The sequence below is a fragment of the Daphnia magna genome, linkage group LG5, assembly GCF_020631705.1.
Source record: "Daphnia magna isolate NIES linkage group LG5, ASM2063170v1.1, whole genome shotgun sequence".
NCBI classification, from domain to species: Eukaryota; Metazoa; Arthropoda; class Branchiopoda; order Diplostraca; family Daphniidae; genus Daphnia; species Daphnia magna.
Genome location: NC_059186.1, coordinates 10,014,591 through 10,028,850, shown reverse-complemented (window position 1 = coordinate 10,028,850; position 14,260 = coordinate 10,014,591). Strand labels below are relative to the sequence as shown.

Here is a 14,260-nt window from a genome sequence, read left to right as displayed (position 1 = left end):
CAATGTCCGCATTCACACCTATCTACTCTTTTCTTCCTTCTATATTTTTTTTTTTACAGTCGACCGTCGATGTGCACACGGTCCCGCTGATTTTGTCTATCGTCTCGCGTTATTAGGTGGTGTCGGACCGATGAGCGGTGCTTTAGGACCAATGTAGATACAATTACCGTTTATATCGCCTCGATTAAACCGCGACAAATTAAAAACAAATAAATAGCCCAGAAAAAAAAAAGGTTTTAAAAATGCGATAGAGATAAATAAGCATGTCTCTTTCATGATCAATTAACAGAGCGCGAATGTTACATAAGCGAAACCTTTTCATCGCTCGCACTAACAAGGTCTGAGTGGAAAAAATAAAGGGTGGCAATCATCCAGTGCACTCAACCGATATGATGAATCGCTTCTTGTCTGTAAGATGCGCGACCCGGTTTTCATTTTATTTCTATTTTTTCAAAAGAGAGCGTTGAAATTTTTGGCAATAATGAAGAGTATACAAAATACTACCGGCAATGACAGGAAAGATAAAAACGCACGTGAACGTTGGCTCGTCTTCGTTCTGGGTCAACGGTCACAGAGGAAGTCGCTTCCTTGCATCGGTTATTCGACATCACACAAACATTTCGTCATCACAGGTATACCGTTTGAAATTCTTGCATCGTACGTGCAAGACACACCAAGGAGCTGCATTGGCAAAAACATCCACGTGAATGAATCTCCGTTGGCACAGAGAAAAAAAAACAAAACAAGCTGTAATCGGGTCACGCAAATTTATGGGCGCATCACCGAGTCTTGTCTTTAACAGCAGCTACGTACAAAACATGGCCAAATGAAAAGGAGTGCCATTCCCTAGCACTTCAAGGTGTGTTTTTCTATTTGAGAAATAGCAAAAATTCAATTCAATCCAGAAGTTGCGTGTGCAATCAAAGTTAGCTCAAACTACTTAAACATTTTGTATGCATTTATCTGGTAATGAGATTGACCGTGACGCACTACCACCAGATTCTTATTTCCTCCTACAGCAACGGCGACTGACCTCATTGGCGCTTGGCGCCGCAAATAATGGACGTTACTGTCGTAAATCTCAACCCATAACGTCCAGGCATGAGTTAAGCGACCGTAACCAGATTGTTTTTTTTTGGGGGGCGGGCGTCAATCACCTATTTTACTATGTGGACGTAAACCATATCATTTTGTGCATACACGCTCTAATTGGTTCGTAGAAGAAGAACGTCTCGATCCAGATGGCAAAATAAATTGCTGCTGCCATCTCAGAGATTTTTATGCTTCATCCGAATTTCGTTTGATGCAACATCTTATCTAGATTTTTTTTTTCAAAACAAAATATTCAACAGTTGCGCTTGTTTTTTTTTCTTCCTTGAAAGTGCCGGTCCAAGCAGGTCACACAGCAAAAGAACCGGCTCATCAGCCGTTAAACTGATTAGGTAACCTTTACGGAATTGTGTGATGTGGTGTGCGTGTGGTTGGCTCTCGAGATTCAAACGTTCACCATAATTCAGAAAGAGAATCACGTCATCGGGGAACTAAAAAAGGAAAAAAAGATAGGTATGCCTCGTCATCGCACTATCGACCTAGTGGTCGTGCCAAAAGCCGTAAGATACAATTTATGGCGAAGAGGGCTTCCTGGCAATTCCGCATTTCATTAATATTGTTATTAGCGTTACCACACTAGGAGAAGGACGTACGACGGCCATGCCCGGACACGATGATGGCATTCCATTCGATTGCACGACGCTGCCTGGTACATCCGTAATGTGTGAACGGGTTGAATCCGTTATCTTCCGCATTCATCAGTTTATGCGGAATACGAAAAGGAGACGAAGGACGCCTAGTCTCGAATGCCGCTAGAACTAATCAAATAAGACGTCAAAGGAAACTAGATTCATCCTGCCGGTTTGTTCTTCTATCTCCGAATAATTTAGGTATGCTATTATTCGATTGACCCATAACGTTTTGAGTTCCAACGGCATTTTTAGATGTGCCTTGTTTATTTGTACGAACGAAAGGCCGTAAACTATTTTTGGAAAGACATCTTTCCGGTCCATTAGTAACTAATGGTGAATGATATCTTTACTTCTATTTGATTGTAAATTGGAGAAAAGTTGTAACCATAAAAATCTTATGTTTCGGATGCAACGGAAAACACACCGGACGAATGAACACAGTCATTCACTTGGCAAAGATTGAAAACCCCCCCAAAAAAAACAAAAAATAAAGTAAGCGTATTTTATTTCAAAATCTGATTTTATAGAGCGGAAGCGAAAAGAAGAATGAGGTCTGACTTATGAGAGACATCCGATTACGAAAAATGGAGCCGTGTTATGGCTTTTTCTTTTGTTGGTCGGATGGTGATACATTCGAGACAAAAATGAGGATAGTCATCCCTTTTTTCTTCCGAGAGTCTTTGCCAAAACATTGGTGTTCGTGGTGGGCTGACGTGACGAACGGACAAACGAAGAGTGCTAAGAGAGAAAATGAGGTCGCGATAAGGCGCGGTTCCACATCGTCCGCTCTCCGCGTACCTCATCGGTGAAAAACCCGACCATCACTTTTTCTCCAAACCATTCCTGCAAAAGTCCGCGTCCGTGTTCATTTTATTTTTCTTTTAACCAAAACAAAAGAAAGAGAACGAAAGCACGAGACTCATCGTCTTGTTTTGATATGATTGCACCAGTGTGGCGTAACCTTGCCAGCCGCCACTGACGCTCCTCCAGTCCCATTGTCGACCTGGAGAAAGTCGGAAGTTAGCCACAATTCGGTCTTGGTTTCTTTCTCCCTGGTCTTCCCTCCTTTTATTCCAAACTTCTTAATGCACCTTTTTTTTTTTCTTCTTGGTTTTGGTCAATCAGGTCATTGTGGTAATCTGTCTTCCTGCGTATCTTTGCTATCTTAGACCGGAGAAAGATTTTTGCATCACGCGCCAAGTTTCAAGATAAAATGCATCGAATTGAAAAACGGGAATCAACCATTTTACATAATTTACTCTTCTGTAGCAATGGCTATAAAAGGAATAATCGTGCAGCTCCCCATCAACAGTTCTGAACTTCATAAAAAGAAACAGTTGATTGGTTGAAGGTGATTGTACTTGAACATTTTTGTGAAGCTTTCAACATTTTCGGTGAGACAGGATTCGAACTTCAACTGAAAGAAATACTAGAACCTTTGACCTACCCTAAAATATGGATAGCCTTGTCTTGGGGGGGAGGTCACTAGCCATTTTTTTCTTTTGATTTTAGAGTTGCAGATTATTAGTCGTTTCCAAATCTTTGGCGAACAAGAGACCCATGAAAAACTTTTCGGCTGTTCTTGTTTTTCTAACTGCTGACTCGTCATAAACTTTGTGCAAAGAAACAGAAAAGAATAACGACGTGAAAACATGCTTTACAGTTACGTGCGAGTGTCTAAGGATGCGTTGACTTTCACTGAACGGTTGCTTCATATGATTATTCCTTAGGTTTCTTTAGCGGTATATATGTATAAGCAACAGTTGCAGCGAGGGCACAGTCTAATGCTAAAAAGTAGTAGGAAATAAGAAATAAAAAAAAAAAAAGTACGAAACAAAAGGAGGGAAACGAAGCTCTAGTAGGTGATACAGAGCAGATGTGGCCATACTTTACGCGTATTACTATATATCTCGGCGAGAAATCTTCTGCGGGCTGGTGCCCGTTGTGGACGCGGCCGTAACGGTGCTCGTAGCTGTTTCTATTTTTCCTTTCTCATATGAAAATAAAAAGTACACTCTACAGGTCCAGTCTGCAAGATGTACCATGGAGTGGTCGGCGCTATACGGATACGGTACAAGAAAGTAAGGCCTGTTATTTCGTTAAGAAGAAAATGAGCGTCGGTAGCGACTTTACTCGACACGAAATGCGCGAAAAAGAGTAATAATAAAACACCGTCTATCTCGACAGACAAAATTTTAGAACGTGACGCATCAAGAAACACAATAGAGGTATAGTCAGACGACAAAAAGCTATTTTGTGGCGAAAATTCGCCTGTTTCCAAACGCCGTATCATCATCGGTGGTTGTAATAAAAGGCACGTAAAGTCTCGGTAGAATGCCTTCAATGTAATAATAATAATAAAGAAAAAAAGCGAACCAAAATTGTTATTCCCAAACAGAGGCGTAAGATTGTGTCGATACAGTTGATCATTTCCTAGTGATAGACTCAAACGAGGACCTAGTTTTTCTTTTCTTTTTAAGAATGCAAGGAGAACAGTCACCGTCCAACCCTGCAGGAAACAAGGAAATCCTTTTGTACAGTGACTTACTGATGATTTTAGTCGAAGTGACCGATTTCATCACGGCATTATGGCCTTGTCATAAGCCCTGATTATTTTTGTAGTTTTCACGCCATCAAAGAGAAAGGTCCATCACGATACCCCAATTTCTATACGGTCGTTGAGTCGAGCTTCTTTTTGGGATTCATCTCAATTGGCCCCGTTCGTGTGCCTCAATTACTTTTCTTTCTTTCTCACCCTTTCTCTTGGAAGCGGGAGAGAGATAGATACCATCGGACGGCAAAAAAAAAAAAAAAAATGGTCAAACTTGTAGTCCCGTTTCGCTAAGATAGACGCAGCACAGTTACGGCGTCTTGATAACGCTGAATCGCTCGACGAAACACCACTAGCTCTCTCCTCCTCTGAGGACGTGTCCTCAGAAACGGTTACAATGAATCGATCGATTTCTGTGGTCATCACCACTTGAGATCTCTTCTAGCGGTCTACGCAGTGTGTTGGCGGCCCGACAGCTTTTACTACTGCTTCCGCGTACACCACCCACTGCGCTCTTTCCTTCAGTTGACGCCTGGTAATGGACAGTAAAGCAAAAAGTATCCAAAGAAACACGTGCCTGAGTTTGAGAGTCACTTAGAAAAGAGGGCAACAACTAAAGGGATATCCGGTTAGAAAGTTTGACTTGTAACCGGACAAAGGCCAAGTTTGTGTTTGTCTGACTTCTGAACTGGGACCGTTTTCGCTTTCACGACCAACTAGTAAAGTTTCTCAATAAATAGTCTTATTTCACACATCAATGTTCATCACCCTATGGACCAAGATGGTCTCTGGATTTCAGATTCGTGAAAAAAAGATGTAGCAAAAAGGATTTGAAAAAATATAGTTTTTTTTTTGTTTTTGTTTTCAATTAAACCAATTCACTGCAAATGGGAATGACGACATTTTATCAGTGAAAGAAAATGCTAGTTGCTGCCACTTCGTCGTTCCCTTCTTAAAATTAAAGTTTGTGGAAGAAATTAAAAACAAAAAAACTATAATTTTGAATTGCCGATAGATGTCGTTAATTTGTTGTGCTATTTTAGCAGAAGAATATTTTAGCGGATCACAAAGAGGCTTTACATTCCTGGTTTTGGATTCTACATTACGTTTTGTTGTCGATTGCTGCAAGTCTCACAAAATAAAAAAAATTTTGATATGTCATGTCAGCGATAAATAAATTATCAGTTGGAATAAGAAAGTTTCACACAACAGCCAGCCGATTGAGGAAATATGTAGAGCTGACTGCCGTAAGATATCCTCTTTTAAAACGCGGAAATTTTTCGTTTTTATCTGATAGGCACTTAGGATTTTTCCAAAGTATCCTAAGCGCTCATCAAGTTCTTACTGACGAGTTGAACGATCTTTCAGGATATAATGTTGATTGGATGCGTTCAGTAAGGGGTATGTCACATGTGACTAATTGTTCAGGAAATTACGGTTTGTATGCTTATTCATATTGCTTAGGTTCTAGCAGGTTGGTATTACGCCCCAAGACAACAGAGGAAGTTGCAGCAATTTTGCAATACTGCAACGTTCAGAATATTGCCATTTGCCCACAAGGTGGTAATACAGGCTTAGTTGGTGGGTCTGTGCCAGTTTTTGATGAAGTTGTCCTCTCTCTGGAGCTCATGGATGAAGTTATTTCTGTGGATGAACTATCAGGCACATTTGATTTTCATTGCATATATGTAAAGGATGTTTTAAATTACTAAGAATATTTCTGTTTTTTTAAGGAGTTACAATTGTACAAGCTGGTTGTGTTTTAGAAAAACTGGAAACTGTTTTGCATCTCAGCAATTTGGCTTTGCCTCTTGATTTGGGAGCCAAAGGCAGTTGCCAAATAGGAGGAAACGTGGCAACCAATGGTCTGAATTGTTAAAGTAATTCATTTTTTTCAACTAAATCTAATAAAATAAATAAACATCAGCTGGAGGAATCCGCCTCCTCCGATATGGTAATTTGCACGGATCGGTATTGGGTTTGACGGCGGTCCTTGCCAATGGTCAAATAATGGATTGTCTTAACACAAATAAAAAGGATAACACGGGCTATGATCTAAAGCAATTATTCATCGGATCAGAAGGGACTCTAGGTGTCGTTACCCAAGTAGCACTACAGTGTCAGCCAAAGCCGTCATCAGTACAAGTAGGATTCTTTGGTAACTAGTTTTCCAAAAATTATATTACTACTTCGAACAATGATTCCTTTTTTTATTTCATTTCTTACAAAAATATCCAAGGCCTTAATTCATTTGAAAACGTGCTTGAAACTCTGCGTCTTTCGAAAAGAAACCTTGGGGAAATTCTATCATCCTGCGAACTGATAGACCAGTCTTCTTTGGAATGCGTCACAAAACAGTTGGAACTACGATCACCTATAAATAATTTTCCATTTTATATGCTTCTGGAAACGGCTGGTAAATCTGCGATAAATTCTTGATAACTGGAGATCCATAATGTCTTTTTTCATCGTCCCCGCCTGTAGGTTCGAATGCTGGTCATGACGCCGAAAAGTTGAATTCGTTGTTAGAAATATTAATAAATAATGGAACTATCGTGGATGGCACACTGGCCGTTGATTCTGCTCAGGCAAAGGTGACTTTTCCTTAAGTTAATTGGATTTGATTTTGTGGACTTTTTATGAATTTCCATACTGTTTGGCTAAGTAACGTACGATAACTTTTTTCGCACAGAATTTGTGGGGATTACGTGAAAGAATTTCTGAAGCTTTAGCATGTGAAGGCTATGTTTACAAGTATGACGTCTCTGTACCCATTAGACAGTTTTATCAACTTGTAGATGACATACGAATTCGACTAGGAAATTTACCCATCCGATGTTGCGGATACGGACATTTAGGTAATACGCGTCATGAAAAAAAATAAAGTACACCGAAGATTTTCGGCCAAACTATTATTTGGTATTCTATTTGATCTAGGCGATGGCAATCTTCATCTGAATATCACTAGTCACGAATACAACCCCATACTGTTAAACAGGATTGAGCCCTTCGTTTACGATTGGGTCGGTCAAGAACGGGGAAGCGTAAGCGCTGAACATGGACTAGGTTTGAAAAAGAGAGACTACATGGAATACTCTAAATCGCCAACAGCAATTCATTGGATGCGACGCGTTAAGAAGCTCTTTGATCCAAATAATATTCTAAATCCTTACAAAATCTTTCCGGAGCAGTCGTCAACTGATTAATTTTTTTAATCGATGCAGCCAGAGCAACGTGTATCTAGTTGTACCTGCTGTCGAATTCGAACAGTAAAAAATGTGAAATTCATTAACAAATAAAAAATAAACTCAACCACTAAGATAAAAACATTGTATAGTTATGCAAGGTTAGTAGTAAACCATGTATCTGTTGTATTTCAATCGCATGCTCGTAGGCGTGTTGAAACTACAGTCACTACATAGCTAATGGATTTTAACTTGGTTTTGTAGATAATAACACTGCTTTATGGAGATAAGAGTTATCTCAGTCAAAAATCCTCGGTGCAAAGTACGGTCTCACTTGAAAACTTATTGCATTCTATTCGTGCTTCGGGCTGACGTGAATTTAATTGGCAAATTTATTTTCTCTTTCGTTAAATTGGCTGTTGGTATCTTCTGTCTATTTGAAGCGTAAGAAGTTTTTCTATGTTAAGATTTAAGAGCCTTGAGCTCTCGAGCCCAATTCAGGCTCCACATTCTTCAGGCTGCCTGAAGAATGTCTGGTAACAAACGACTGGCGAGAGGCGACGAGCAATTCGCCAACTTCGGAATCGAAGTTTTTCTACTTAAAAATAGTATTCTTTATATTTTAATCGGTTTGAGATAAGAATAAAAATTTAAAAAATGAATTTATTCGAGAAAGTTTTCTGTGAAGAGTAGAAAATACAATAGAAAGACAACAGACAACACCAACTTCACGTCCAAAACCAAAAGAGACTTATTTTCTATTTGCGCAGTTCGTGGTCGAATTCATGCGAATGCGCAACGCCTGCGTGTGACAGACAATTGACTGCTGCATACCGCTGTTCAGATTTTAGGTAGACGCATGTTTGATTGTATATCGTTCGGCCGGACGGAGTTTTTTTTTGCTCTTAGTTTTCTTGCAATTTGCGTTCAGTTATAATAGTTCAGAAATGGATACCAGAAAAATTGCTGAGTTATTGAGGGCAACAATTGACCCCAGTCAGCAGCAACAGGCCGAAGAACAACTGACACAGGTACTTGCCCACGTGGTCCTTCCTCCGTAACGTTTTAATAGTTTTGCCAGTGTCACCATAACTGGGAATTTTATGTCTTAATGTACCAATTAAGGTCCACAAAATTATTGGATTTGCTCCTTCCCTTCTTCAAGTTGTGATGGCTACGGACATGGACATGCCTGTTCGTCAAGCAGGTATGTTCTTGATTTTCCCATTCTTATCTTTAATTAGGATACATAATACTAAAATTTTATAGATCTGTAAGAAATTTGAGAAGGGTTTTGTAGCAGTTAATATTTTTTTAATGGTTTCTATAGGTGTAATTTACCTAAAGAACATGGTCACACAAAACTGGCAGGAACGGGAAGTGGAGGCAGGCCAGCCTCAGGTGTTCCATATCCATGAGCAAGATAGGGCTATGATTCGTGATGCAATTGTTGATGCAATGGTTCATGCACCAGATTTAGTTCGGTAATTCACACCTATTATTAAAGTAATCCTGGAGTACTAAAATTAATTTGTTCTTTAGGGTACAACTTGGTGTCTGTGTCAATCATATTGTACGATATGATTTCCCTGGAAAATGGACCCAGATAGTTGACAAGATAAGCATTTATCTTCAAAGCCCTGATCCAAATGGTTGGATGGGAGCTCTTTTAAGCTTGTATCAACTTGTCAAGAACTTTGAATATAAGAAAGTTGAGGAGAGGACACCATTGACTGAAGCAATGAATTTGCTTTTGCCACAAGTCCAGCAGCTACTTGTTCGCCTACTTCCTGATTTATCGGAACAGTCTGTGCTCCTCCAAAAGCAAATCCTGAAACTATTCTATGCTCTTACACAGTATTCCCTTCCCATGGGGCTATTAACAAAGCCCATTTTTACCCAGTGGATGGAGCTGGCCCGTGCTATAGCAGATCGCCCAGTTCCCGAGCAAACCTTGTCCGTGGATGAAGATGAAAGACCAGAACTACCGTGGTGGAAATGCAGAAAGTGGGCAATGCATATTCTTGTGCGAGTTTTTGAACGTTATGGCAGCCCGGGCAATGTTAATAAAGAGTATAAAGAATTCGCGGATTGGTTCCTCAAGACGTTCTCTGCTGGCATTTTGGAAGTATGTAACACGGGGCATCTCAATTTGTGTAACTGTGGACTAATATTTCCGAATTTAGGTTATGATGCGAACGCTTGACCAACATAGGCGCAAAGTGTATGTCTCACCTCGCGTTCTACAACAGACTTTAAATTACGTCAATCAAGCCGTGGGTCATGCGTTTTCTTGGAAGATGTTGAAGCCCCATTCAGCAGCCGTTATCCAGGAAGTCCTCTTCCCCATCATGTGCTACACGGATGCAGATGAAGAGCTATGGCAATGCGATCCGCATGAATATATTCGGACGAAGTTTGACATATTTGAAGATTATGTCAGCCCAGTTATGGCTGCCCAGACCTTGCTTCACACAATCTGTAAGAAGAGGAAAGATCAGCTTCAGAAAACGATGGAATTCCTTATGCAGGTACATCAATTCTTTTTTGATTTTTCAGCGCATATTTAGTTTTTTTCCCCTCTCAATTCAGGTTCTGACTGCGCCTAATGCTGACCCGCGACAAAAAGACGGCGCGCTGCACATGGTTGGAAGCCTTGCGGATATTTTGTTAAAAAAACCGCTATACAAAAGTCAAATGGAGCAGTTGCTTGCTCAGTTTGTGTTTCCCGAGTTTTCGAGCCCTCACGGGCACCTACGTGCTCGAGCCTGCTGGGTCCTACAACATTTCTGTAACATAAAGTTTAACGAAGAAACTATCCTTGCGGAGGCCATAAATTTGACCCAGCGGTCTTTGTTGACGGATTCAGAATTGCCCGTGAAGGTAAGCATGATCATTAGAGTGAGTGTCCCATTCTTCTTCATGAATTTACGTTAGGTGGAGGCTGCAGTGGCTCTTCAAATGCTGCTTAGTGGTCAAGAAGAAAAGGCAGAAAAATACGTCGAACCGCACATTCGGCCCATCACGCTAGAGCTTTTGAACATTATCCGAGAAACGGAAAATGATGAATTGACAACAGTTATGCAAAAAATCGTATCCACTTATACTGAACAGTTGATGCCTGTAGCTGTGGAGATCTGTCAGCATCTAGTGACCACATTTGGCCAAGTAATTGGTCATGACGAAGAGTCAGATGAGAGGGCCATCACAGCTATGGGGCTACTAAATACAATCGAAACTTTGATTGCCGTCATGGAGGACCATGAGGACGTATTAACCCAGCTAGAACCTGTTGCATTGCAGGTATTTGAATCACAATGAAAATTTTTGAATTTTGAAATTAAATGCTATATTTGAATATTAGGTTGTTGGACTTATTTTCACACAGTCAGCTATGGAATTCTACGAGGAAGCGCTATCGTTAGTCTTCGACCTTACTAGTAAGAAAGTTTCGGCGGACCTCTGGAAAGTCTTGGAAATGATTTATCAAGTAAGTTCGCGTATCTTCCGGTTTGATTTCCTGTTGTTCATTTGGAATTTTCACCAGGTGTTCGAAAAAGACGCCTTTGACTACTTCACCGACATGATGCCTGCACTCCATAATTATGTTACTGTCGACACAGAGGCATTTGTCAGCAACCCAAACTATCTTTTGGCTTTGTTCAACATGTGCAAAGCTATTTTAACTGGAGATTCTGGAGAAGATGCCGAGTGCCACGCTGCCAAGCTTTTGGAAGTTATATTGTTGCAGTGCAAAGGACGGGTGGATCAGTGTATCCCATCGTTTGTCGAGCTTGTATTGTCGAGGTTAACACGTGAGGTGAAAACGTCCGAATTGAGAACCATGTGCTTGCAGGTATGATTTCGTTTTATGACATCTTATACCTAATGTACACATTTCTGATTTGTAGGTGATAATCGCTGCATTGTATACGAGCCCTAACCTCGTATTAGAGACGCTTAAACGACTTCAGGCAGCAATGGGTGATTCATCCCAATCATTAACATCGCATTTTATTCGCCAGTGGATTCATGATACAGACTGCTTTTTAGGCGAGTTCTATTTGTATGAACGAGTAGGCCAATTTTAAACTGTCTTCTTTATTCCACAAATAGGTCTACATGATCGCAAGCTCTGTGTGTTGGGAATGTGCACGCTTATCACGGCCGCTCCATCCCACCCTGGCCTTGTAGAAGAGTGTGCACAGCAAATTGTACCATCGTTACTATTGCTTTTCGACGGGTTGAAGCGTGCGTATGCAGCCAAGGCAGCTGAAGAAGAGGAAAACGGTAATGAGGACGACGAAGATGATGAAGACTGTGAAGAAGTGCTCAGCTCCGACGAAGATGACATCGACCATGATGGCCAAGATTACTTGGAGCGTCTTCAGGTATAAGAAATGAGGAAGCTCTTCTTATTGGTTTTCGTTTTTGAGATTATAATTTTTTTTTTTTTTTTTTTTCTCAAAGGAAAAAATTACGAAAGCTTCGGGCCAGTCTCCATTTCCCATCACCACCGTTATCAAAGACCTTCCTGGGGACGAGGACGAGGAAGATGGCGATGATGATGAAGATGAGGATGATGACGAAGAAGAAACAGCTTTAGAAGGTAAAACGTCATTTGTTTCAATATGGTAATTCAACACTTAATTAAAATTTTTAAAAATCTTTCATATAGGCTATACTACTCCATTAGACGTAGAAAATTGCGAAATTGACGAATATATAATTTTCAAGCAAGTACTTGAAGAAGTTCAAGGTACTAATCCCGGCTGGTACAATGCTTTGACTGGAGCTCTAACGAGCGATCAACAGAAAGCTCTAAATGACGTGATTGTTCTTGCTGATCAACGACGTGCAGCCGCTGAAAGCAAAAGGATTGAAGAAGCTGGAGGTAAGAAGCAATATCATTGTATTGCCTGATAAAGTTTTTATAGTTTTTCATTGAATTATTTAGGTTATAGTTTTAACCAACAAACGGTTCCCGATTCCTTTAATTTTGGTGGAAACGTGTCTACTTCACCCTTTAGCAGATGAATGTTTCTCCCTAATGTTATCGTATACTTCCTTATCAGTTATGGTACTATTTGGTAACTCCTGTCTCGTATAACAATTACCGATAGCTGTGCTTTGACCTTTTTTTCATCAATACCTGGTTTTTCTTTTGAATCTTTCTAGTTAGGTTAAATTGCCCATTTGTTTTGTTTTTTTGGTTGCCGTAACCTTTTTTTGTGTAAGGACGGGATTTTCTTATGTTGTGCATTTAGGCTTTGCTTGGAAGGTCAATCTAACTGCTGACTATGCGCTCTTTGTAGAAAGTAGAAATATTGGAAAGATTCAAGACTTTCATTCTCATCCGTAGCAAAGCCTAGTCATCCATTCCCTTCCTTCTTCTGCTCGAATCGCAAATGGATGAAATGTTACGACGGAAAGAACGGTGATGGAAATTCAAGAAAAGAAACAACTGAAAGATGAAACTTAATAAAATTTATGATGGAACGCAAAGAACGCCGATGTTTATTTTTTCTGCACATGTGACATTTTCCATGTTAAAAGATCGGTTGAAAGTTAAATTTGAAAAGAACCATTGGTTTTTTTGTTGATTCATATACAGAAGTTATTTCAGGCATCGTTCGAAATAAACCTGTTTTCAAATATAATAAATATATGCCTTAATTCAAGTAGCCTTGTCAGTTCAACTCACCGATCCAATATATCCCCCTCGCATGGATTTTTGAACATTTGTTTCAAATAATCGCCGATTTGTCTGAAGTACTTCTGCTGCTTCTTTATTCAATGGATCTTCTGGATTAGGTTCCTTGAAGCAAAGATGATTAGAAAAATGCAGAATTATCAAGTTTAACATAACCAGAGATGAATAAATTTTAACTATTAAAAAAAAATAGCTCACCAGGAAAAGGTACTGCAGTCCATAAATTATAGAGTTGATAGTTAATACTGGCTTCCAGTCTTCTCGTAAAATGTTGAGACAAACATTTCCTTCAAGGTCGATATTAGGATGATACACTTGTGTCTCACATTTTACTTTAGGTGGTTCATGGGGATAACCAGGACCTACTTTAAAACTAAATGAAAATTTCCCTCCTCTGTAGAAGCCCTATTGGAAGTGACAAAATAAATTTATAAAGTAAGAAAAATATGCTGCCTTCCAAAATTACACCTTACTTCATCTGGAGAAATGATTAGTTTGAAGTTCAACAAGTCATCTTGGTCAGGAAATTCCATTTGACAAGTCTTAGGCAAGTTCAACTCATTAATATCTACAAAAATGGTAAATATGTATGAAAAACAAAAACCAGCAGATGACAAGGTCAGAATTTGTTTTAACCAACGGACCTTTGGTGATACGCAGCTGGGCAGCAGATGCTTTTTTCTGATTTCCTGCTCGACCGGGAATTTCATCTTTCTTTTGTTGCTTTAGAGAAAAAAGCTTGATCATGATGTCGACTCTACAAATGCGAGATCTATAAAGTTAAAAAACTTAACAACGGGTTTCCTTCTTTTATTTACAGAGTAACCAGTCCAGATTTTTGTCCAATACAGATCGTTGCTGAGTGAGAAGACTAAGCAGCACGCCAAAACAGAAACGTCAAAATAGTTGCTTCTTGCTTGGTTGAATGTTGAATTTTTATATCAGAAATTTTAACTTTTATTACAAGAATTAAAATTTGAGAATGACATATTTATTGATATTTAGAGCCTAGCACTGTTTAAAACATTAATCATTAATTAACAACATACTTTTGCGTGCCTACTATTTG

General features: G+C 39.6%; 3 protein-coding genes across 3 annotated transcripts; 2 read left to right on the top strand and 1 right to left on the bottom strand.

Annotated features, from left to right (window-relative positions):
• Positions 1-5,333: 5,333 nt before the first annotated feature.
• On the top strand, positions 5,334-7,605 carry LOC116922722 (D-2-hydroxyglutarate dehydrogenase, mitochondrial). Its single transcript, XM_032929106.2, has 8 exons — positions 5,334-5,694; positions 5,758-5,955; positions 6,027-6,158; positions 6,221-6,451; positions 6,533-6,709; positions 6,778-6,887; positions 6,986-7,151; positions 7,231-7,605. The coding sequence occupies exons 1-8, from the start codon at positions 5,454-5,456 to the stop codon at positions 7,497-7,499; spliced, it is 1,524 nt and encodes a 507-aa protein (XP_032784997.1). The 5' UTR covers positions 5,334-5,453; the 3' UTR covers positions 7,500-7,605.
• A 467-nt stretch (positions 7,606-8,072) lies between these two features.
• LOC116922720 (importin-7) lies at positions 8,073-12,983 on the top strand. Its single transcript, XM_032929104.2, has 14 exons — positions 8,073-8,509; positions 8,604-8,685; positions 8,809-8,962; positions 9,021-9,606; positions 9,665-10,009; positions 10,071-10,361; positions 10,416-10,781; positions 10,843-10,968; positions 11,026-11,334; positions 11,390-11,531; positions 11,595-11,869; positions 11,949-12,087; positions 12,157-12,372; positions 12,436-12,983. Exons 1-14 carry the CDS (start codon positions 8,426-8,428, stop codon positions 12,513-12,515), a joined length of 3,195 nt encoding a protein of 1,064 aa, XP_032784995.1. The 5' UTR covers positions 8,073-8,425; the 3' UTR covers positions 12,516-12,983.
• On the bottom strand, positions 12,966-14,136 carry LOC116922723 (NEDD8-conjugating enzyme Ubc12). Its single transcript, XM_032929107.2, has 6 exons — positions 14,010-14,136; positions 13,836-13,948; positions 13,665-13,759; positions 13,390-13,596; positions 13,183-13,296; positions 12,966-13,122 (listed from the first exon to the last, which is right to left on the bottom strand). Exons 2-6 carry the CDS (start codon positions 13,936-13,938, stop codon positions 13,096-13,098), a joined length of 546 nt encoding a protein of 181 aa, XP_032784998.2. The 5' UTR covers positions 13,939-13,948; positions 14,010-14,136; the 3' UTR covers positions 12,966-13,095.
• Positions 14,137-14,260: the final 124 nt, after the last annotated feature.